Source organism: Akebia trifoliata, chromosome 9, assembly GCF_017979445.1.
Source record: "Akebia trifoliata isolate Shusen 1 chromosome 9, ASM1797944v1, whole genome shotgun sequence".
In the NCBI taxonomy this organism is placed as follows: Eukaryota; Viridiplantae; Streptophyta; class Magnoliopsida; order Ranunculales; family Lardizabalaceae; genus Akebia; species Akebia trifoliata.
The window spans coordinates 10915550-10940193 of NC_141383.1; the positions used below are offsets into that span (position 1 = coordinate 10915550).

Consider the following 24644-nt stretch of genomic DNA (forward strand, 5'->3'; position numbering starts at 1 on the left):
TCAGTTCACTATCTTGTTAACCTAGAATCAAACAACAACTTATTTCAAAATCAAACCAAACCAATCCAAAGTCACCAATTTGGTTCAGTTCTCGGTTTGAACCTGACCAAGTTGAGCCCCTAGTTTATAAGGTATTACATGTACCAGAGGGATTTAAGAGATATATATTATGTTCTATAAGGCCATTTGCCTAGCCCCTGCTAGTTGGGACCACGGGTCTGGGCAACCCCACATCAAATATATATATATATATATAGGGTCAGGTTCAAGGGCCATATGAGAAAACATATGAGAAAACTTTCGACGGTAAATAAAATTTTAAAATATGGGTTAGAAATTTTTGATTGAGCTGATTTTTTGTGAGGATGATCTCTATGATGGGAAGATCATCCCAAAAAAAAATCAGCCCAATCTGAAACTTCTAACCCCATTAAAAGTGATTTAGAATGTGGACCGTCCATTTTTTACCAATTTTAATCACTAATTTGTAAATCACTTTTGATAGATTTAGAAGTTTCTGATTGAGCTGATTTTTTGTGAGGATGATCTTCTCATCATAGTGACCATCCTTGCAAAAAATCAGCTCAATCCAAAACCTCTAACCCTTATTTTGAAAAACGAAAGTTTTCTCATATGGCCCTTGAACCTGACCCATATATATATATATATATATATATATATATATTTATATAAAAAAAAAAAAAAATCACTTCCATCATCCTCAAAATCATAGAGCAAATTGAAAAAATTACAGAAATAAATGAATGGATGACTCACAGATAAAGTCTACAACGGTTCTCCCATTGGTGAATCTTCCTGTGGGGTAGTGGAAGAAATTCTGTCCGTATGGTAGAAAATCTGCCTGGACGGTGCAGTTCTTGTTGAAATGGTTGTTTCCAGCGTCGAAGATTGAATCTCCAAAAGTGAAAATTGCGGGAACATTGTACGATGATACTGAAACAAAGAAGAAGAAGAGAAGAGCAGGCATGAGTAACAGCTTCTCCATCTGCACTCCTTCAGATGTTTGCGTATCAGAAATGGCATTTTATAATGAGAAGATGCACCCAAAGAGATAGAGAGAGGCAAAGACAAAATAAAACAGAACGCACGATTGAAATGCATAAATGAGTGTTTTATTTGCAAAGTGGAAATGTTTTCCTGGATACCTTTGTTTTTTCTTGTGGGTAGATAGTGTACAACATTGTTGGACAACAATTATCCAACAAATACCTTATCCCTATGAAATCCATGTCTGCCTCATCATATCTAGGGGTGTCAATGGATAGCCGAAATTCGAATCCGAATTCGAATTCGAATTCGAAAAATCGGATATTATCCGAAAATTTCGGATATCGGATTCGGATTTGGATGTTATTTTTGAATTCGAATGAATTTCGGATACGAATTCGGATATTGCGCTATCCGATTCGATAATATCCGCTCCGAAATAATATATGTATTCTGTATTTATGTTTTACAACAAAACATTTATTTATGTATATATAAGCTGTGTATTCATGTTTTATAACAAAAACTTAATTTGTTTTTATATCTTCTCTCAACCTAACCCACACGAACCAGTCGAAGTAAATGGAACGACGATGGGGTTTCGACCGTGCGGGGTTGCAAGCTTCTTCTCCGGCCGGCGACCATGCAGGTACGCATTTTCCTCTCTCTCTCTCTCTCTCTCTCTCTCTCTCTCTTCTTCTTCTTCTTCTTCTTCTCTCTCGGTAAAACCCATGCGGTGCGAACTTCATAACCATTGTCTTCGTCGGCTATCCATTGGCACCTCTCTCTCTCTCTCTCACACGTAGAATAAAACCCCATTTTTTTTTTATTCAGATTCGAATGGAGTTGAAAAAATAAGAAAATCAATTTTTTTTACAGGGTAAAACCTCATCGTCTTCTGCCCTCAGCCCTCATCGTTTTCCACAATCTCAACCCCTCTCAATCACTGTCGGAATCTCTCTCAGCGGCTCACCTTCATCATCGGCGTCCACTGACAGGTCGAATCGGTCGAAATCTCTCTCTCTCTCTCTCTCTCAAACATTTGATTTTATTTATTTATTTTTTTTTTCGGATAAATTTCGGATAATTTTCGAATTTTAGATTTCGTATTCGAATCAGATAATATCGGATATCCGATAATTTATTCGGATACGAATTCGAATATTCATTAGTGATATCCGATCGGATTTGAATTCGAATTCGGATAGTACTAAAAATTTTCGGATTCGAATTCGGATATAACACTATCCGATCGGATATCTATCCGTTGACAGCCCTAATCATATCTATCTCCAACACTAATGACCATCCTGGTAGAAAATTAACACCATTTCCCAATAAACAATTAGAGACACCCGAGTGCAATTCACCGACACACTGTAATCCGCATACTAAAATTCTGAAGAAAAACAGTTTCCTTACTTAGTATGATTTTAACCTTTACCAAGAGTCCTTGAGCTCAAATGGATTAACATATTGGCAATCCAGCACCACAACCCTCTTGAATTTATTGAAAACATCAGATCCAATTAGAATAAATTCAAAAAATAATTTGTTAGGGCTTGATCGAAGGTTTTAAAAATTGATAGCAATCAAACTTCCACGGAACTCCCAAATTTAAAATTAAAATTCAAGGGTGAAAATAATACATTTGTGAGATCGTTTTCTCAAAGACTACAACCAAAATGCAAATTAGGAACGGTTTGTAACTGTTCCTAATACTGTTTAAAACGGTTGAAAGACCATCTCTAATCGAGGCGTCGTTGGTGAGTTTAAACGAACGGATAAAAACCGTTCCAGATCTCAGATTTTGGAAGTGCTAAAAACCGTTCCAAATATGTATTTATAAAACAAAACACATTACTACAAAAAATAAGTTAGACATCGATTTAAAATCTGATGTCTATGAGACTGATGTCCTAAGTTTAAAACTTTAGGCATCAATTACAAACTGATATCTTAAGTGGTCATAAACCAATATTTAAAGTGTTTAAAAAAATTTAATTAATTTTTTTTTCTATGCACCTATTACACACGATCAAAATAGACCCAAATAGAGAACATCGAGGTTCTCTATCACATTAATTTATACAAAAAAAGAGTTACAATGGGTCATAATATACAAAATTACCCACTACTTCACCATCAATACTCTTAACCAACCATGCTTACAAATAAAAACCCTATTACTAAGATGTCATTATCTTGATCCAGCTTTCATACAAAGAATTGCTAAGAAGAAGCATTATAGTTGTCCACATGGCATAAGGTCTCCTATTTATGAGAGAGTACCATTAAGTCGCATATACACATGCATCAACTCGTGAGCTAGGATCAACCCAGTTATTATTCTACACTAAGAGAAAAATTGTCGCTCAAAAGTATTTACCCAAGGACTTAAACTATATGAACTAAATATGTGAATCAAAATGTGGAATAAAAATATTACCTAGGGATGCCATATATAACAAGAATGGTTGTCACCTCACTATTATGGACCAACCTATTTGGTATGGTTTCCATACCACTAATTCGTTTCTCACGGGTCCCTGTCCTCCCTGAAATCTGGTATTAAGCAGCAAAAAGAAGATCAAATCACAATAGCAATAAAAGTCTGATTTGGAAAGAACATAAAATTACAAAGAACTCTACTTTAGAAAACTATACCTGAAGTAGGTGGTGGTTGCGACAGAATGAAAGCACAAAAAAAGTTGAAAAGCTCGTTACTCCTTCTGAAGGGCGGGACCAACACATAAGGGAAACTATAGGTTTCATTATCATGACAGCAATATGGGTAACTAACTAGAAAAAAATAGACTCATGCGAATTGAGTCTTGCATCAGATTTGCGATCAGCTTGTGGCTTTGCAAGAGAACACTCGAGAATTTACCCTGTCAATGAAAATAAAACCCAACTAAAGAAATAAAACAGAAAGTCAACGCTAACATTTATCTTTTTTGTTGCATGTGCATCTGCAATTTTAAAGCTACTGTGAAAGTGTTAGATCCAGTTAGTACAATTACCACTTTGATCTTTGCTAGTCTGAAGGGGCTTGCATAGTTTTGACTCATATTGCATAACACTACCATCCAAGGAATTCATTAGAAACATTTTTGCGCATCGACGTCCTTTTTGGGATTTTCATCGTGCCGGTGGCTTTGATCTTGCCATAGTCTAATTCTTTTACTCATAGCGCCCTTTCAGGTTTTCACTATGCCCTTTCAGATTATGCTTGTATTTTTTTTTCTTTTTCATTACAATTCTGCTCAGAGTCTCTGTGTCTTTATGGCTTGGTGACTCAAGTTGAGCTGCGAGATAGGTGACTCTACTCTTGTAGTGGCACTCTTTCTTGAGTAACAGATCTAGATTCCCCTCTCGAGTTTTTCAATGACTATTTGTGATTCGGCAATTCAAGTTGTGCCGCGAGATCGGCTACTCTACACTTCGAGTACTCTTTTTTTTCGAATATCTGATCTGGATTCCCTTCTCGAGTTTTTCGATGACTATTTGTGATTCGGTAATTCAAGTTGAGCCGCGAGATCGGTTATTCTACACTTCGAGTATTCTTTTTTTTCGAATATCCGATCTGGATTCCCCTCTCGAGTCTTCCAACGACTAACAAGACTTTGAGGTCCGGACAAAGTTGCAAGATCATTGGTGCTGCCATTGTCATTATGTTGCCCTAGAACATTTCCTGATAAAAAAGGACTTTAAGTAGGACGAAACGTTGGCTTAGGCTTATGGTAGTGGAAGGTTACAAAAAGATTAAGGTCTGGGTCTTAGTTTATCTAAAGTGGGTTAAACATGGGGTTCGTCTATTTTTGTTTCGAAAAAGTGATCTATGTCTCCTCCTAGCGTCTCTCGAACTTGTTTAAGCTGGAGAATTAAGCCAAGATCAAGTGTTCGAGTTTTTGACTTTCTTGATTTTTTTTGTATTTTTAGCCGTTCATAGTTTATCGTCATGCGGGCCAAGAGTAATTTGATGCTTTGATCTTTCTAATTTTCTTTTCTTGTCTTTTTTTTTTTCGTTTTCATTCAGTTGTTGACTTGCCCCAGTCTTAGTTTAAGAAATGAACGTGATGGCTCAAAAGGGTTTACTAGGGTGTGATAGTTTGTTTGGGATAACAAAGATGTCATTTCGTCATCTCAGGGTCAGATCTTAAGCGTAATATTTCTTAACAATGTCAGCATTGATCGGTTGCGGGAAGACTTGTCCGTCCATCTCTATGAGAATCAAAGCTCCTCCCGTCATTACCTTCTGCACGATGAATGGTCCCTCATAGTTTGGTCTGAACTTTCATCTAGCGTCTTCTTGGATTGGCAGAATCTTCTTTAAGACCAGGTCTCCTGGCGAGAAATCCCTAGGCTTAACTTTCTTATTATAGGCACGAGCTATTCGTCGCTGATAGATCTGTCCATGGCAATGGCTGCAAGGCGTTTGTCTTCAATCAGATTTAGCTGATAGAATCGAGCTTGAATCCATTCAGTTTCATCTAACTCTGTTTCTTTTAAGATTCGGAGGGGGGGAATCTATACCTCTACGGGTAAGACTGCTTCCATTCCGTAGACCAATGAATACGGAGTTGTCCCAGTCGAAGTTCTGAGCGAGGTTCGGTAGGCGTGTAGTGCAAAAGGCAATATGTCATGCCAATCTTTGTATGTCACTGCCATCTTCTCGATTATTTTCTTGATGTTCTTGTTGGCTGCCTCGACTGCTCCATTCATCTTAGGTCTATAAGGTACAGAGTTATGATGAGTGATCTGGAAGTCTTCGCACATTTTGATCATATCTTTGTTCTTGAAGTTCTTGGCATTGTCAGTTACCAATCAGCTTGGAAGTCCATACCGGCAAATGATGTTATTCTTGACAAACTTCATGACGTTGCTCTTAGTGACACTGGCATATGAAGCCGCTTCTACCCACTTGGTGAAGTAATCGATAGCAACAAGGATGAAACGATGCCCGTTTGCAGCTTTTGGCGAGATCTGCCCAATGACGTCCATGCCCTAGAGTGAGAAGGGCCAAGGAATGGTCATATTATGTAGTTCTGAAGGTGGGGCATTGATCTTATTGGCGTAGATCTGACATAGATGGCATTTGCGGACATGTTGATAGCAGTCACTCTCCATTGTAGTCCAGTAATATCTCATTCTCATGATTTTCTTGGCCAGCATATGACCATTCATGTGGGGTCCACAGATTCCCCCATATACAGTCTCAATTAGTTGTTTTGCTTCTGTTTCTACCACACACCTGAGTAAGATCTCATGGTGCGACTTCTTGTACAGAATACCGTTGCTCAAGAAAAATTGCCCTGCTAGCTTCTGAATGGTCCTTTTATCATTTGGCGTTGCATCTGAAGGGAGCGTTCGATCTTCAAGATATGCCTTGATGTCAGAATACTATGGCTTTTCTTCAGATTCTTCTACTTCGACTAGTAAGCAATAGGCTGGCTCATCTTGAATTCCAATCTCAATAGGATCGATGATTAGGTCTTCCGAGATGTTGATCATAGAGGCAAGTGTAGCTAGTGCATCTGGAAACTAATTCTTAGCTCTCGGCATGTACGTGAATGAAATCCTATCAAAGCGCGAGCTTAGTTCTTCCAGATACTCGTGGTAGGGGACTAGTCTCTGCTCTCTAATTTTCCATTCTCCAGTCGTCTAATAGACTACTCTAAGCTTGAATCTCCGAAAACATCGATCTCATCTACCTTGAGATCTAGTGCTGCTTTCAACCCTGCTATGCATGCTTCGTATTCGGTCTCGTTGTTAGAGCATTGGAATTTCAATCTGATTGCAATTGGCACGTGAGATCCATCTGGTTTAATCAAGATTGCCCCTATTCCGTTTCCTTTCTGATTGGCTGCTTCGTCAAAGTACATTTTCCTGCCTGGTTCGTCATCATCGCTCTCAATCTCGATAAATAGTATGGCTTCATCCGGGAAGTTCGTCTTTAATGGCTCGTAATCAGGAAATGGGTGCTCGACTAAGTCATTGGCGATAGCTTGCCCTTTGATGGCTTTTTGAGTAACATAGGTGATGTCGAACTCAGATAATAATAATTGCCACTTCGCTGTATAACCTGTTAATGCCTGTTTCTCGAAAAGGTACTTCAGGGGGTCCATCCTAGCGATGAGCATAGTCGAGTAACTGAGCAAATAATGACGTAGTCGTTGAGATGCCCAGACTAATGTGCAGCAAGTCTTTTCAAGTGTTGAATATTTTGCTTCGTACTCGGTAAATTTCTTGCTGAGATAGTAGATGGCTTGTTCCTTCCATCCTGATTCATCGTGTTGCCCTAGCACACACCTCATTGACGTTTCTTGCACTGAGATGTACATTAGCAAAGGTCACCCCAGAGTAGGAGGGACTAGGACTGGTGGATTGAGTAGAAATTGCTTAATCTTGTTGAACGCTTCTTGACAGTCTTCGTTCCATTTTTTTAGTGTATCCTTCCTGAGTAGCTTAAAGACTGGCTCACAGATAGGCGTAAGTTGAGCAATGAAACGGCTAATATACTGTATTCTCTCCAAGAATGCCCGAACATCTCTATCTGAAACGGGTGTTTTAATCTCTAAGATATACTTGATTTTTGCCGGATCTATCTCGATGCCTCTTCTACTGATGATGAAACCTAGTAGTTTGCCCGATGTTGCCCCGAATACACATTTTGCAGGATTTAGCCTTAAATTGTACTTCCTCAGCCTGTCGAACAACTTCTTTAGATTCACCAGATGATCTTCTTCAATGTCGAATTTAGCAATCATGTCGCCTATGTAGACCTCCATTTCCTTGTGGATCATATCGTGGAATAGTGTGGTCATTGCCCGTTGGTAAGTCACCCCTACGTTCTTCAGTCCGAATGACATGACTTTGTAGTGGAAAGTACCCCATAGTGTGATAAATGCAGTATTTTCCTGGTCTTCTTCCATCATTTTTATCTGGTTATAAACTGAAAAGCCGTCCATGAACGAGAACATGCCGTGCCCTGCTGTAGTATCGACTAGAGTATCGATGTGTGGAAATGGGAAATCATCCTTAGGACTGGCCTTGTTCAGGTCCCGATAGTCAACACACATGCGTACCTTCCCATCTTTCTTGAGTATTGGGACGACATTAGCCAACCACTCAGGGTACGTAGAGACTACAAGAAATTCGACTTCGAACTGTTTCATGACCACGTCCTTGACCTTGAGGGTCCATTCTAGCTTTAATCTTCTGAATTTTTGCTTGATCGGCTTACTTCCGGAGGCAATTGGTAGCTTGTGCACAACAAGATCTGTGTCCAATCCCGGCATATCCCTGTACGACCATGCGAAAACGTCCTGATAGTTTCGTAAGAGTTCGACCATTTCTTCTTTCTGTTGCGATGTTAATAAGGCTCCGATCTTGACAGTTCGTGAGTCCTCTTCGGTACCAAGATTGATTGAATCTGTATCCTCAATGTTTGGCTGAACACCTTTCTCGTGACATTCTACCAAGTCTTTGATTTCTTTAGGCGGGTATTCCATTTCGTCCTCAGACTCTTCTTCGATCCCCATGAGGTCAAAGTCGAGTTCAAAATCAAAATCATACTCGTCCTTTCAAGTTATGTTTTATTTGGATACTCATTTGATTGAGACAGATCCCTTGAAAACTCTTTTTTTGGCTTTTGGAAAATATTTATTTTTTTACAATTTTGAAAGCTTTTTGATTTTTTTATCTTTTGAGAAAATTTTGATTTTTTTGCTTTTTGAGGAATATTTGTTTTTTTGTTGCTTTTCGAATACCTGAAATAAGAAAAATAATTATGCAAATTCGTTAATAAAAATAGGGAGCCCTCAAAACAGTCTTTACCCGAGGACGAGGGCTCGTCATGATCCTCGGGCAAACTAGATTCGTTTAACGGCTTTTTTTTTAGGCCTCAATAGCCTCCAGGGTTAATGGGAAATCCTCCCAGTTGTTCAAAACTTCCCTTTCTCTGAGGGGGCGAATGAGATGCGAAAGTGATTTTTTGGGTGATTTGGTCGATGGTTCGGAGATGACCATGATCTCCGATTTGTTAAGTTGGGGCATAGTCCCTCCCAAGCTTGGTGGGATAACAACTGATGCCCAGGCGATACCAGTGGGGAATGGTGATTTTTTCTCTTGGCTCGTGGTGGTTTCCACATTGGTGGATTCTGGAGTCGTTTCTGATACACTTTCATCGGAATCCCCATTGAATAAGACATCAATGCCTTCTATGAAGGATGATTGGGACTCAACGACTAAGTCTTCTTGATTATGCTGGAGTTTGAAACTCACTATTTTCTTCTTTCTGGCTGGCTTTGTTGATAGTGGTTCTGAAAGACTGTCGGGTCTAACTTGTGATTTCGGGAAACTGACGCTGATATGAGGAATCCTGCCTAGATTCCAGACATTAGGCTCACGATTTTGTTTTCTGACTAACCGGAGTTCCCTTTTTTTGTCGTTCATCTCCATAATATCTTTTTTCGTGGGCTTGAATCCCAAACCAAAATAAGGAGTATGTTTCTTTGCTTCAACTGGCATAGCTTTCCCTTTTCCTCCCGGTCCTAACCCTTGCCTGGGTTGATAACCTGCCTTTTTCAAGACCCGACCAATCATCAGATTTACCATTGATATTTATGCCTTCACCTTCTCTTTCCCTTTTTCAATGTGGTTAACAGCAGCAAACTGATAAGAATGATATAACACCTTGTCTTTCGTCATCTCTATGTCAATAAAGGGGACGTCCGGAACTCTCCCAGCTGGAATCAAGTTTTCTGCTAGTACAGATATCATCCTCTGCCCCATAATAAATTGGACTCTTTGATGCAAAGAGGAAGGCACTGCCCCAGCAATATGAATCTATGGCCAGCCCAGCAACAAGTTGAAAGTTGTAGGTATCTCCATGACCTCGAATGTTACCTCGAAGGTGCAGGGTCCTATAGTGATTGGTAAATCTATTTCTCCCAGAGAGTCTCTTCTCGAGCTGTCAAAACCTCGGACAACCTTATTGTTGGGTTTAACATGCGACCAGTCCGCATTAAGTTTTCGAAAGGTTTCCAGAGGACAGACATTGAGGGCTGAACCATTATCGATTAACACCCTAGCAACCATCATGCCCTTGCACATGACCATGATATTTAGTGGCTCGACGTACCCCCGTCCCTTTGACACGAACTCACTTTCTGTGAAGACGATGGGGTTGGGAGCCATGATTTTACCCACTGTTTGTTCTAACTGTGCCGGCGAAGTAGTTGTAGGTACATACGATTTTCCCACAATTCTCAGTAATGCTTCTTGATGTTCTTCTGACTTTTGTAGCAGACCCAGGATGCTGATCTGCCGACTGTTTGTTCAGTTGATCCAAGACATTGTGCTCACTCTTGCGAATGAGTTTAATGAAGTCTGCTGCTTCCTTGTCTGTCACCTTCCCTATTTTCTCTTCTTTGCCCTCTTCGTTTATCTTGCCCTTGTCTTTTTCCTTTCTTTTTTCCTCATTCACTGTTTCTTTTATTTCTTCCTTGATGCTTACCCCTTTTTTTGGTAACTTTTGGCACCTCCCTACCTTTGTCATATGGCCAATGTCAACTACCATTGCTTTCTTCATGGTCTCAACCGCTGCGGTTGTGGTGATGGTGGTCTCGTAGCTCTAAAGAATTGCTTGGTTGGAGCTATAGGGGAATGGTTTAGGTGAGCAGATGGTCATTAGAGGTGGGTCAGGTTTTACACTAAGAATGAGGGGTGGTGGTGATGATTTGGATATGATGATGATAGGAGGAGTTGCGTGAGGAGTTGATGGCATGTATGGAATGACGAGCGGTGGTCGTGGAGTGTAAGGTATATGAAGGGGTAGTCGAGTCATATATTGAGAACCTTGCGATGCATATGGTATAATGAGAGGCGGTCGAGTAGCAGTATTGGGAGTTTGATGAGTGGGATGGATGGTGAGGTCAGACAATCTGAGAGGTGGTAGTGAATTTTGGGATGAGTTTGTTGTGTGGTGGTTGACTGTGTTAACCGCAGGTGCTTTTAATTCCTTTGTTAAGTGGACCCTGATTTTGCTTCGATAGGCGCTATTAAATCTGAGGGATTGAAGTCGAGTTCTCCACAAACAACATTTACCCTGTGCCCACTCCCCTCTCTATTGTGAGTAGGTAGGGGGTTTTGGTTGATGTTCTGCGGCTGAGTGGGATTCGCTGGTCCATCCAGTATGAGTACTTTTTTATCTATCAAATTTTGTACCTGGTGCTTGAGTTGCGAGCACTGATCAGTAGAGTGCCCCGGTGCACCCATATGAAATTCACAAAATAAGCTGGGGTTATACCCTAGTCCTTTCGCAGCCTCTGGATTTGGTGGTCATTTCGTGAGATACTCTCCCCTAAGCAAGAGCGGAAGTAATTCTGTCAGCGTCATAGGCAATCTGGTGAATACTCTGTTTACCCTGTTGGGCCGTGCTTGTTGATTTTGCCCATACTGTGGTGCTGGTTGTGCTTGTGGAGGAACTGCTGAAAGGGATTCTACGGTGCTGGAACTCAAGCAGCTCGAGGTACTGGTGCCCAAGGGACTTGTGGTGCCTGCGGCCTCTGAATTGGAGTCTGAATGAAAAGAGATTGGCTGGGTTGTACATGATTGACTTGAGTTTCCTCTTTCTTTTTGACAAAAGGCATTAACTTCCTCTGTGCCGATGTCCCTGCTATTGCACTCAAGGCTGTAAAGTCGAATATTAGACCAGTTCGGATCCCGTCCTCGACCCGGTCTGCCACTTGAACTAAATTTGAGAAGGTGCCTGTGGTGTGTCCAACTAGATGAGTATAAAAGGCATGCCCTAGTGTTGAGATGAACGTGGTGTTCATCTCTTGTTCAGTCATTGCAGGCCTCACTTGTGAAGCAGACTCCCGCCATCTCTGGGCATGCTCTTTTACTGTTTCCCTCTGTTTTCTCACCATCTTAGCCATGTCGTTTCAATCCAGTCCCACATCCGTATTGAACCGATAGTTGTGCCAGAACATCTCAGCTAGGTCTTGCCAATTTTTGATGAGTGTATGGTCCAATCCGGAGAACCACTTGAGGGCCGGCCCTGTTAAACTCCTTTCGAATAATTGTACCAACAGCCTGTCGTCCTCGCCATATTGGCACATAGACCCACAGTACAACTTTAGATGTGACAGCGGACACCCTACCCCATTGTATTTTTTAAATTCTGAACATTTGAACTTGGCTGGTAATTGAGCATTGGGATAGAAATAGAGGTCTTTGAATCGAGTTCCACTCATAGTGTTGATGCCCTTCATCCTCCTCATTTTTTCCTGCAGAGACTCGATTTGCTGAGCCAATTTTTCATCTGTGGCACTCTCGGCCTCTGTGACCCTATACTCGCATTCGTCATCAGGAATGACCATAGGGGGTGGTCGATTCTGTGGAATATAGAGCAGGGGCCCCTGGTATTCAGCTACTACAAGAGGCATGGTGGTCTGTGGTCCTGTGGAGGTTGTTCGGGTAGATCCTGATTCGATCCGGACGCATGTTGCTGTATTGTTTGGGCTTGTATGATGTTGGCGTTGGCTAACACGGCACTTACCTTTTTTTCTTGCCTCTCAATTATTTTCAATAGTGCTACTATTTATGGATCGATAGCTAACGTTCAACTACTGGGGGTTGTGCTAGTTCGAAGGAACTCATGATGACGGTAGAAGATATGAGAAAATACGGAGGTTCCTCTGGTTGTTTATATTTCTTTCGTTTGGCCACCTTTGGGTACAGAAAACCAAGCATTACTATCTTGTTTACAAAAAGAAAAATGCATGACATTTTATTAGGTCGGGTAAAGTTATTTATTTTAAAGTAAACGAGTTTTAAAGAAAAGAGTTCTTCGGCTCGGAGCTGACATTAATGTGAAGTTGGCATCAACACGGGACTGGCAAAATATTTTGAAAAAGAATTACATCAGTCGGAGTTGGCATCGACACGGAGTCGGTAAAATTAAAAAGATTTCATGAGCACAGAGCTGGCATTGACATGGAGTCAGTAAAACATTTTGAAAAGAAAATTTCATCAGCACGGGGCTGGCATCGACACGGAGTCGGTAAAATTAAAAAGATTTCATCAGCACGGAGCCGGTAAAAATTAAAACAATTACATCAGCACGAAGCTGGCATCGACACGGAGTCGGTAAAATTTAAAAACGATTTCATCAGCACGGAGCTGGCATCGACACGGAGTCTGTAAAATTAAAAATGATTACATCAGCACAGAGCTGGCATCGACATAGAGTAGGTAAAATTTAAAAATAATTTCATCAGCACGGAGTTGGCATCGACACGGAGTCGGTAAAATTAAAAATGATTACATCAACACGGAGCTGGCATCGACACGGAGTCGGTAGAATTTAAAAATGATTTCATCAGCACGGAGCTGGCATCGACACGGAGTAGGTAAAATTTAAAAATAATTTCATCAGCACGGAGCTGGCATCAACACGGAGTCGGTAAAACATTTTGAAAAAAAAAAGATTACATTTTGAATTTTGTACACCAACCCATTAAACAATTCATTTATGCAATAATCATCTACAAAGAAACTAAAAGAAATTTTATTGAACTATTGAAAATTGTTTGACAAATAGGATTTTCATTGAATAACAACTTTCAATGAACGCTTGGATTTGTTTTGATCGTCATCAGGATTGCTAGGACAATTAGGCTTGCTTCTCTTGGTTCTAACGACTAACTCTTTGAACTCTGCTGGTCCATCTGGATATCTTAAGGTGCGCTTGTTCCAAGCCTTCTCAATGAGATGCACTAACTTTTCAGTCAATGGTTCGGAAGGAAAGAATTCTTTCTGTTGAGGTAGCGAAAACTCTATCGGTACTCCATATTGTTCTGGGATCAAGGTAGGTTGGTAAAAAGACGTCTCCTCCAGTCCAATCAAACAGACATAATAGGATCCTTTGGTCCCTAAAACAGGGTAGTTCGTCATCCACCAAGGGCATCTCAAACCAATATGACGGGCAAGATGAGAATCCAACCATTTGCTCTAAGCCTTAACTGAGTTGTAACGCACTAACATGTCTCTCTTAGAAAAGTACTCTGGCCTATACTCGAGGGTTGAAGGAATGTCCACAATTTTAAGACGATCGCAAAGTCACATATAAAGTAGGTGAGGGCTTCCTTTGAAATCCCTTCCCTCACCATTTTTTATGGCATCCAAACCTGAAAAGGTTTCAGCTAGAATGAGAGGTATAGGATTGGCTTTTCTAGAGAGCTGGGAAGCTATGTCTATGAAAAACTCAGGAACAGTTTGACCCTCACTTTTGGAGGTCAGTATGTATTGGGCTAAGATTCCTAAACACAATCGATAGTCTTTAGTGGCTCTCCAAGCTTCTGGCTTTATATTGATGGGATGATTGCGGGAGTGGTGTGGACTCAATAAGGGTACTAAATCCAATCTCCCATTACAGACTAAGGCCTTGACTTCTTCTTTTGAAATGTTTAGGCCTGTGGCGAGGTCACCAGAATATCCTATTTTCAATGAAGGCCTGACTAGAGGACCTGAAGTAGATATCCCCATGATACCACAATAATGTTCATGAGTAGGACACAAATGCATATGTCCAATGTGGAAGATGTGAAGATAAGGGTTCCAACACTTATCCATAACGCGCAAAAGGTTCCAATCTATCCCAACCTCATGGAAGTATAGGGTGCACCTCAACATAAATTTTCCAAAGTTGAATTTCTCTACGGTGTGCATCCCCGTAATGGTTGTTTTGACCAATTGGTCGATTGGGTTATTGCCTACAGCTAACATCCTGAGTTGACACAAAAGAATAGTTCAGTACATTTCCAAGGTCCATGTAACATTACTTTTCTTTTTGAAAATTTTTATTCTTATGGAAAACATTTTCTTGAAAACACTTTTTTTTTTTTGAAAATATTTTCTTTTTGTACACCATTTTTCTCCTTTGAAAATTTAATTTCCATTTTGATTTAAATGGGCCGGCCTATCATGATTGTTGGATCGAGATGGACTGAGTCATTATTGAATTTTTACAAGAAATGGATTCTTTATTGGGTCGGTGCACCCATTTTAATTTCTGAAAACAAAATTTTGATCCTTGAGGACAATCATAAACTCTGATCTCATCATTCTCATAATTCACATACATCAATCATCAGGTTCCATTTAATGAACAACCCGGGAACACCCACGATAAGTTCGAGTCGTGACCTACAGGGAAGGTTTCTAGACTCTGAGCTTACTACGTGCAATGCATTTTTATCTAGCCATCCTTACCCAAGCACACCTATATACCTCTCAAGCGTACTCAATCAGACGGTACGTGGTGACTTGATTTGATATACCGTATAGGTGATAATCTAAAACTTCAACCCACTTCTCTGAAGTCAAAAACAGTCAGTTTGATCCCCAGTTGAGAGGTGGTGCACGATGCTGAGCAAAGGCCCACTTAAATACCTCTCATCTGGAATAGACGTAGTCTATCTCCCTCATTCAGTAGGGTACAACGGGGCAGGATCTCGTTTAGGCACTGGTTTTGACCAAGAAGTGCAATTGATGTACTTGGATTATCTTTTATATACCTACGGGTACGAGTCAAGAGTTGTAGCTTTTTCGCATCTCGCGAGGGGACCGACCATGTACTAGTACTACGTTGGCAATCGGGACATGTGACCGTGCGGCTTACAATAGGACAAAGGCTCAGGTCACTCCAACATGGGTATATCAATATACCTTTCAAAATCACCCGACCAAACGGTATTGATGCCCCAGTTTTATATACCTTACGGTACGCGATTGGAGTTGTGATTTTCATGAATGACGTCGCATCTCCGAGGAGACCGGGCCACGCACTAGTGCCACGTTGGCTATTAGGGACATACAATAGAATGCAGTAAAGTAAACGTGCTAGTGGTGTGTGCAAATAGGATAGGGTGTGCCCGGGGCATTTTCCAGATGAGTGGGCCCATTGGCCAGATCAAACCATTTCTACATGGATACCACATAGCTCAAAGACTACCAAATCTATTACATCCACATTACAATCATGTAGGTACATTAAAATATACCTATAGAGACCATGGTCCTTAGATAATCAGTCCACAAGGATAGCACATTCATGGTTACGCATCAACCAATCGATTTTTTTTTTCATCATTTTTTTTCAATTTTCTTTTTTTTTATGAATGAACTAATAACAAAAGGACTTCTCTTTTTATTTTTATATTTTTTGTATGGTTCAATCGATGATCGCTTTGAATTTTCATTTTGATCAATCAAATAGTGGCGAGCGGTACGCCCTGAGTTTTTTTAAAAAAAATGATCCATTTGATCTTTTGAAGGTTTTAAAACTTGAAACAAAAATAAATTCCAAGAGGAAAGTTTCCAAGACTGACGTAAGGAACAAGCTAAGTAAAAAAAAAATTTAATTAATTTTTTTTATTATTTTTTTTTGTGCTCATTTTGAGGCACATTGCCTCTGGTTTTTTGCTTGGGCCAAAAAAATTTTTATGCTCTTTTTTCCTACTCATTTTGTATCCCGACGAGACGTTAAACAGAAATGCTAACGTAAACGATAGTAAACGAGCTCAAAAATCGATTCTGACTTTGACAAAATGTTGCTGATGTTGTCACATTTGGAAAAAAATTTATTCTACCCCAAATTGATATGCACTAATAGTTAATCGGAGATCGGACGAGAAAGTTACAATCAGTTTAAGTTCGACTGTCCATTCGGCAAAAAAAAATGATTTTTTTTATTTTTTTTATTTATTTTTTTATACTCATTTTGAGGCACATTGCCTCTGGTTTTTGGCTTGGGCCAAAAAAAAAGAAATTTGTTTTTCATTTTTTTGATGATATGCAAGCTTAAAAGGCATATAATCGGATAAATAAAGTAAAAATTGATTTTTTTTTTTCCTTTTTTTTTAACTAAAGGGAGTAAATAAATAAAAAGTAACCTACCTAAAAAATAAATACAACAAATAATGTTAGCTTGCAAATAAGAATATTTTGAAATTTTTTTTCCAAAATGACCGAGTTGACACGGGGGTAGAGCATTTACTCCTCAGTGGAGTCGTCAAGCTGTAGTTACGTGATTTCATCATTATGATGACCACATCTACTAATGTTAGGAGTTGCCACCATTCATGTTGTAAGTGGGTGTGAATGCTCACCCGAGGTACATTTTTGGCATTTTAGTGACTCACGATAGATAATGGATAATCAAGCCTTGAGATTCGGATAAGCTGCTCGGTTGGAGAAAAGGGAAGGTGTTATGCACCATTTTCTCCCCACTAAATAGTGGTAACCTCAACTTAACTCGGTCATTTTGATTTAAAAAAATGCAAAAATATAGTGCCACGTGTTGTGCATTTGTACCCTAAATAGGGATTTACTTTCGGCTCGATCATAGGATCATCCCATTGATGGAGATGATCCTAATGGATCATTTACCTTGACATCCACTCATCTTAAATCCATTTAAAATAAATGAAGAGGAGAGGGGATAGTAGAAGAGGGAGGAGGAAAAGGTAAAGAGAAGAGGTATGGAGTCTTGAACCCACCTTGAAGCTTCTCTTCTCTTCTTTCTTTCTTCTTTTATGTCTTCTTAGATCCTTAGTAGACTATGAGAGAGTGTGTATATTTAGAAGATTATTGTGAAGGTAGAATAGTAGAGGAGAGATGAGTAGATATTTGAGTTCCTTTTTTTTTTGTTTATGTGAGACTTGGTGTAGAGTTAGTAGTGAGAGTTGGGAAAAATTTTTGCAGTGAAAGTTGGGAGATTTTTTGGAAAGAGGAGGAGGGTATTTATAGATGTTGATGAGTTATTTTAGGGATATAATGCGGGAAAAATGAAAAAAAGTGATAGAATGGTGTGGAGTTTAAGAGAAAGGTGAGGGTAAATTAGAGATGATTGAAGGGCATTTGTGTAAGAAGGGTAAATGGGTTGTTTTACAACCCGAATGGGTTGGATCTTTCAACCCATTTAGATTGAGTATTAGATGAAATAAAATAAATGAGAGTGGTTGAGAGGATGGGATTGTGTAAGAGAGTAATTAATTGGTGAAGTGAGTTGAGGAGATGGGATTTTAATTAAAAAAAAGGGTTGTGTAAGAGGGTGTAGGAGATGATGACATGTGTAAAAATGGGTGAAAATGAAGGGTTGAGATGGGTTGATGGGAGAGGTTGAGTGTTTGACTTAAAAGGATGGGTGTAGGTTTAGGTTGTAGATGTGGATTTTGTAGGAAATGATGAGGGTAGATTAGGGGGAGGTATAGGTTAGGGGTGTTGGTAGATTAGATTTTTTTAGAGAAAAGATGATGGGTTGATGTGGGTAGATTAGGGGAGGTATAGGTTAGGGTGGGTAGATGTGTTTGATTTGAGAAAAAAGGTGATGGGTTGATGTGTGGGTAGATGAGGTTTAAATAAAATTAATGGAGTAGGTAGTTGGATGAGGGAGGTGAGATGGGGTGATGACATGTGTCATATTTGATTATCAATATGGTGATTGGTTAATGTGGGTAGTGGTTTGTGGATTAAGATTATGGGTTGGATGTGAATTGGATATGGATAAAGGTGTGTGGGCTTTTTAGTGTATTGGACTTGGGTTATGGGATGGTTTTAGGTTATTGGATTGGGTAGGATTTGTTTTGGAATGGATTTGGGTATGTTGGAGATATTTTGGAGTTTAGGTTATGTGGAGTTAGGTTTAGGTTAAGGGGTAAGGTGAGGGATTGATTTTAGAGAGATGAAGATTAGTGGACCGTAAATGGGCTTAAAGTATTTTTGGTTTCGGCGATGGAGCGGTGAGGGTAGAGGAAGTAATAGATGTCCCAAGTCTCACATTTTTAGTTTTATCCACGTGTTGGCAAATCGGGCTTTTTAGGCCCGTTGGTAAACTTTATCGAAAATTTGGCGTTTTTTATTTTGGAAGTGGTACGGTGAATATTGGGAAAGCGTAGGGTAGGCCAAATCCTCTTGGCGGACCTCCCAAACCATTAGGAGGTCTTAGGGGCCTCGATTCGATCAAAATGCCATATTTCGATTGATTTGGGCCTTTGAGGCCCATTGGCAATTTTTTTTTTTTTAAATCTGTATTTTTGGGCCCTTTCGAGTATGGGCCCGTTCAAATCGGGGTGTCTACAGAAGGGTGTCCTTTATGGGATGTATCTCGACTTGGAAGGCTGAAAAAACTCAAAATACTTCGCCTAGAACATTGCTCTATCCTTAAGCTTCCAAATGAAATATGTGAACTGACCAATTTGAGATTATTGGATCTGAGCCATACACATTATTTAGAAAGGATACCATCAAGGGTGATATCAAAGTTATCTCATTTAGAAATATTGGACATGAAGTATAGCTTTTCTAGATGGGATGTTGAAGAAAATGGAAGTGGACCATTAGCTAGATGTACGGAGATAGCATCATTACATCGTTTGACAGCTCTAGAAGTGGAGTTCAAGAATGATGAATGTTTATATCCGAACATGTCAAGCCCTCGGTAAAAATTAAATAGATTTTACATTAGAGTAGGCCAAACATCCAGAATTCATGCACCTCGAAGCACCAGGAGAATGTTCCTTCATATGTCAAGTCCAATTTTGGCAAATTGGATTACGATGATGTTGGGAAGAACAGAGGAGCTATTTTTGGAGGCATGCAAAGATGTAAATTGTTTGGAACAATTGGTTGTTGTTGTAGGTTCCAATTTATTGGAATATATGAGTCTTCAATGGTGTGACCAAATGGAATGTCTCTTTAATTTTCAAAACAAGGTTCAACAGTGTGCATTTGCTAACCTAAGAGTCTTAGAAGTGTTTATGTGTAACAAATTGTGCAAACCTCTATTCTCATATGGTCTAGTGGAAGAATGCAAAATCTTGAAGATCTGAATGTGTGGGGTTGTAAGGAATTACAAAAGGTTTTTTACTATGATAAACAACAAAAACATAAACATCGACGACAAGAAGAGAAAGAAGATCAACAACAAGGAGAAGGGCGTGATTATGTCATCCTTCCCAAATTGAGGAAATTCATTTTGGATGAGCTACGCAATTTGATAAATATATGGGGTGGCGACGTAACAAATTTATGATTCCACAACCTTATAGGGCTATATATTTATGATTGCCACATATTGAAGAATCTCTTCATGTTGAGTTTTGCATGAGGCCTCCAACAACTTCATTCTTTACAGGTAAATGGTTGCAATGACATGAAGGAGCTGATTGGAAACATTGAGGAGGAGGAGGAGGAACAAGAAGAGTTGAAAAAAGAAAAAGAGTTGGAGATATGTAAGAGTTTATTCCCCAACTTAAGGGAACTGTCGTTTTGGTAATACAATTCTTTGGCATTAGTTTTGGTATATTTTAGAGCACTTCAAAACTGAAATGAGCCTAATATTATGAGAAAGTTCTGTAAGAAGAACAAGGTCAAGGTGTACCTCCAAAATCAGCACAAAGTCTAGGTATTTTTATCATTCAAATGAAGTAGTGAAGCTTATAGAAGTAGAAGCCAATTTCTAGTGGGATCCTAGATAACCACCAGAGGTAGATGTTTGAAATGAATAAAGAGAATTTCACAGGCTTATCTTTATATTTTTTTCTCTAAATATTCTAGATCTGGTAACACATCCATACAGTTTATACAACAGTGGGTCCACAAATCCAATAGAACCACCTTTCCCTTCAAATCCTGTGTAGAAAAAAAAAACAAAAAGCTTAGAATGTCACATATAACCCAATAGTACTCATGTGTTGTAGAAATTAACAAGAAATTTCTTAACCAAGGAACAATTATCTTTCGCTTCCAAAGTAATTCAATGTTGGATATAATATTTTGTCATCATTATCCTCGAAAGGAAAATTGATATTTAAGGCAATATAGTGAAGCCCCACTAGAGACCATAGATCTCATATACATGTGGGAAGCTCATAACTTTTAGTACATTCAACAAAAGGCTAAAATGTGCAGTATGGGTGCCATTTATGAGGATGTTATGTTCATAAAAGAATTATAGTTCTACCACATTTTATCTTCAAAACCTTGAAAGCACCAAGAGATACATGTAGGCACATGGTGAGCATATCACAAAAGTTTAATACAAAAGAGTATCATATTTCTCCTTTCTCGTTGACTATATAACTTTAAATATACAGGTGTAGCCATAACAGTTCCACCAAAAAGTTGGAATAACTAAGGTTCAGAGAAGTACTTGAGAAACAATAGAGCCTATTCCTACCACTGTAAGAATTTCTGAAAATTGGTTCTTGTTGAATCCAAAAGCTGACTTCAGATAATACTGCAAAGGAAGTTATGTCCATGTCAAAACAATTTATGGATTTTAGGTGACTTATTACTTTCTTGTCTTAAAAATGGAGTACAATTTTGCATATCTGCAAGATAAGTAATCATTGGCAACATTGAAGTAAAAATGATCAGCCCAACTGAATTCAGCTGAGATTGGGTTGACAATTTAACAACAATAATTTCATCAACAACAACAAGACATGGGTCAAGCCTTAATCAACATAAGAACTCAATTGAATCACCTAACGTTATCTTTAAAAGAAAAGAAATTTGATAAATTCGAAAATGAGGATATCTCAATCTTAGAAAATCCATAATTCTTTCAAAATAACCTTAGTGATCAGTTCTACTCTTTTGAAGATTTCGATGATTGTCCATCAATAATTGATAATCCTGTCTCAATTGAAATTCAAATTCAAGGTTACAATTCCAACTGAAGCAATGATGAAAGTCCAACTAGGATAACTTATTGAACTCTTAAAAGAAAAGAGAATGATCAGTTTTTAAATGAGATAACCCCCGAGAGCCAACCAATGTTTCAAATTCCCAATGAGTTAACCAATTGTACAAATTTGACTAAGAAAACTGATTCACCATCTGAGGAGATTATTGTCCAAGAGAAATCAAAGATCAACTCTAATTTGTTAGTTACACAAATTCCGACCACTATTGATCCAACCTCATACCCCATTCAACCTATCCTTTCACAAAATTATAAAGACCTTGCATGTCTTACAACTTCCATTCTCTTAGAAAATACGATGGTTAAAAATTATTTTAAAAAGGTAATGACGCTAAGAACTGAGGATAAACGAAGGATGTTGATCATTTAAAAAAATCATTTTCATGTCCCAACGATGATCAAAATCTGTTTGCCTATCATTTGGGGTGGGAAGTCAATCGTCATGTCCGTAAATTTAGATGCTAGGAAAATACCTAGGATTCAGACCTTTTGATAGGTCCGGCTGAAAATGTTAAAGTTAACACTGCTTGGGAAACAAGCCATGTGTTTTGTTTTAATAAGTAGTGTAGATAGGAAATAAAATTTCCAAAAAAAAAAATTATAATAATAAATAAATAAAGAACCTCCAACCCTAATCCATTTCTCATTCTTTTCCTCTTCAATTCCACTCTCAACCAAACCAATCAATCAGTGCTACTAGGATTGCAGACTAGTTAACAATTATTGATTGATCAATAGAAATAGATGTTGGCCTATATTGAGGAGAAGAAAGCATAGGCCACTGATAGTTCGATTTTACATTATGATGGGTTTAATTCTTAGATTATGATGTTTTTAAGTTGTTTTCCAATTCCTAAGTAGGATTTTATTTATGCAAAACTATTGCGAAAATTATAATTGTTATAACTTTCAATTTTTTTAGATCAGTTCTAATAAGATTTTGCACATTAATGCCTAATCAATTTCAGGTGTGATCTAACATTTTTCTCTGTTTCCTTACTGTTTGTATATTGAGGACAATATTTCATTTAGGTTTAGGGGTATTAGGTTAGCTAACAATTGCATGTTTAATTTATTTTCAAAATAAAAAAAAAAAAAAAAAAAACAAAAATATTCATCACTTTCTACATATTTTCTTCAAATTCTTTGTATGTACTTTTTACATATGAATTTCAAATCTCAAGTTCATGTCATAACTTTTAATCATAAGTTCTTTTTTATTATTCCTCATTAAGAAAATCACGAAAAGATTACATTGAAAAATTCATTTTTGATTGAGTACTTGGAAAAAATAAGATTTTATGGAACAAGAGTTGACCCTCTTCTTTGTCTAGAGTGTTAGGGGAAACCTAGTCTAATGACCTATAACTTCCTTCTCATTTAGTTGGCTAGTTAAAAGAAAAATAGAACTAGGGTTAATATGACTTGAATAACAACCATATAATTAGAATGGGTACCTTGGAAAGAACTACCTGCTTTTTGAAAAAGAACACCAGAAAATGATAAAACATGAAAAAATTAAAAAATAAAAAGTAGAAAAATGAGAGAAAGATGTCAAAGATGGCTAGAACTGTAAAAAATGAAAAAAAAAGTCTAATGAGACCAAATAGTGAAGTAGAATGAAAGTCATCAATGGTAAAAATGTGAGTAAATTAGAATATCACAGATAAAACCCCTTACAGGTATTAAAGTGAACATCCATATCTCTCACAATCCCAAACATGATACTTAGTTTTGAGTTAGAACTTAGGTAGAACCGATCATTCTTAACAATTAAGAGGTGAAATCTTGTTCCTAAAAAGATGTTGCTTTTAAAAAGAAAAAATTAGAAAATCACACAGGCTCTTAAGTTATTTTTGAAATTTTCTTAATTAATGAATATAAACTTAGAACTTTGGTCAAACGTAAATGACCTTTAACTGATTTTGAGTATATTCTCTACAAACCTTCACGAGCCAAACTCGTCCACTAGAGGTAACCTAGCGGTTCAAGGAGTTGCTGCATTCACTAAATACAATCGAGGTGCCTACAAAAGTGACAATTTTATTTTCTAGGGACTAGAAAATGTAAGTTTGGGTGTGATGAGTGTCTCAAAATATTGAATTATACACATGTTTCCTGGACATTTATCTTAATTTTTGTCCCTATTTCTCCGTATTAAGGTAATAATCATGATAAGCCTTGAAACATCATGTTACATATTATTAGATGATAATTAGGCTTAATTTTACATAAATAATTATATAAATTTGATTACGTGTGTTTCTTATGTAGAAAATCAGCATTTTGGAGTCCAAATCTCAAAGCTGGCCCACTTTGTAATGTCCTAATCCTTAACTCATGTTCTCCTTTTTTATCCTCTTATGCAAAGAAAAGTGGAGGCTACTTTTGGATTCTTCTACACACATTTTTCTCTATAAATATAGCTTCAATCTCTAGAGAAATAGCCCTTCTTTTTCTTTTTAATTCTCTGTAATTTTCTAGTTTTTCTTTGAGAGAAAAAGTTCATGTAAAAGTGAAATCTCTTTGTAACTCCATTGGAAGATCATCAAGTTGGGAATCAAATTGCAACATAGACTTACCTCATCTTTTCTTTACCATGTTCTCTTTCTTTTACTATTGCTGTAATTTGTTCTTCACAATGATCAGCTATACTTTCCATAGAGAAGTCGATGATGCTGGAGTGAGTCTATCTTGTTCTTGTTTAAACAATTTTTTCATAATTGCTTTAATTGTGCTTGTGAGAAGTTTATCAAGATCAAATTATTCGATTTATATTGATTGTCCTCATTTTGATGATCCATGCTTAGATAAAATCAAGCTTGATCATGTTTAATGACAACTTGAGATATAGATT

At 38.2% G+C, this 24644-nt stretch overlaps 1 protein-coding gene and 1 long non-coding RNA gene across 4 annotated transcripts in view; one reads left to right on the top strand and one right to left on the bottom strand.

Moving 5' to 3' along the window:
• The window catches only part of LOC147394283 (GDSL esterase/lipase 6-like), a 60079-nt gene extending 55952 nt beyond the window's left edge, over nt 1-4127 (bottom strand). Inside the window, exons 1-4 of one of the 3 annotated variants that reach the window (XM_086454376.1) lie at nt 4032-4115; nt 3676-3899; nt 3458-3573; nt 778-954 (exon numbers count right to left, since the gene is read on the bottom strand). In XM_086454376.1, the coding sequence (XP_086310502.1) occupies nt 778-954; nt 3458-3470 (190 nt within the window). In that variant the 5' untranslated portion in view covers nt 3471-3573; nt 3676-3899; nt 4032-4115. Of the gene's footprint in view, nt 1-777; nt 1159-3457; nt 3574-3675 lie in introns of those variants that run through there. The other 2 variants (XM_086454375.1, XM_086454374.1) reach the window with 2 other exon arrangements.
• LOC147394284 (uncharacterized) lies at nt 1522-24279 on the top strand. The gene is made up of 3 exons (XR_015181590.1): nt 1522-1657; nt 1888-2006; nt 24062-24279. It is a non-coding gene; the product is annotated as an uncharacterized LOC147394284 (long non-coding RNA).
• Nucleotides 24280-24644: the final 365 nt, after the last annotated feature.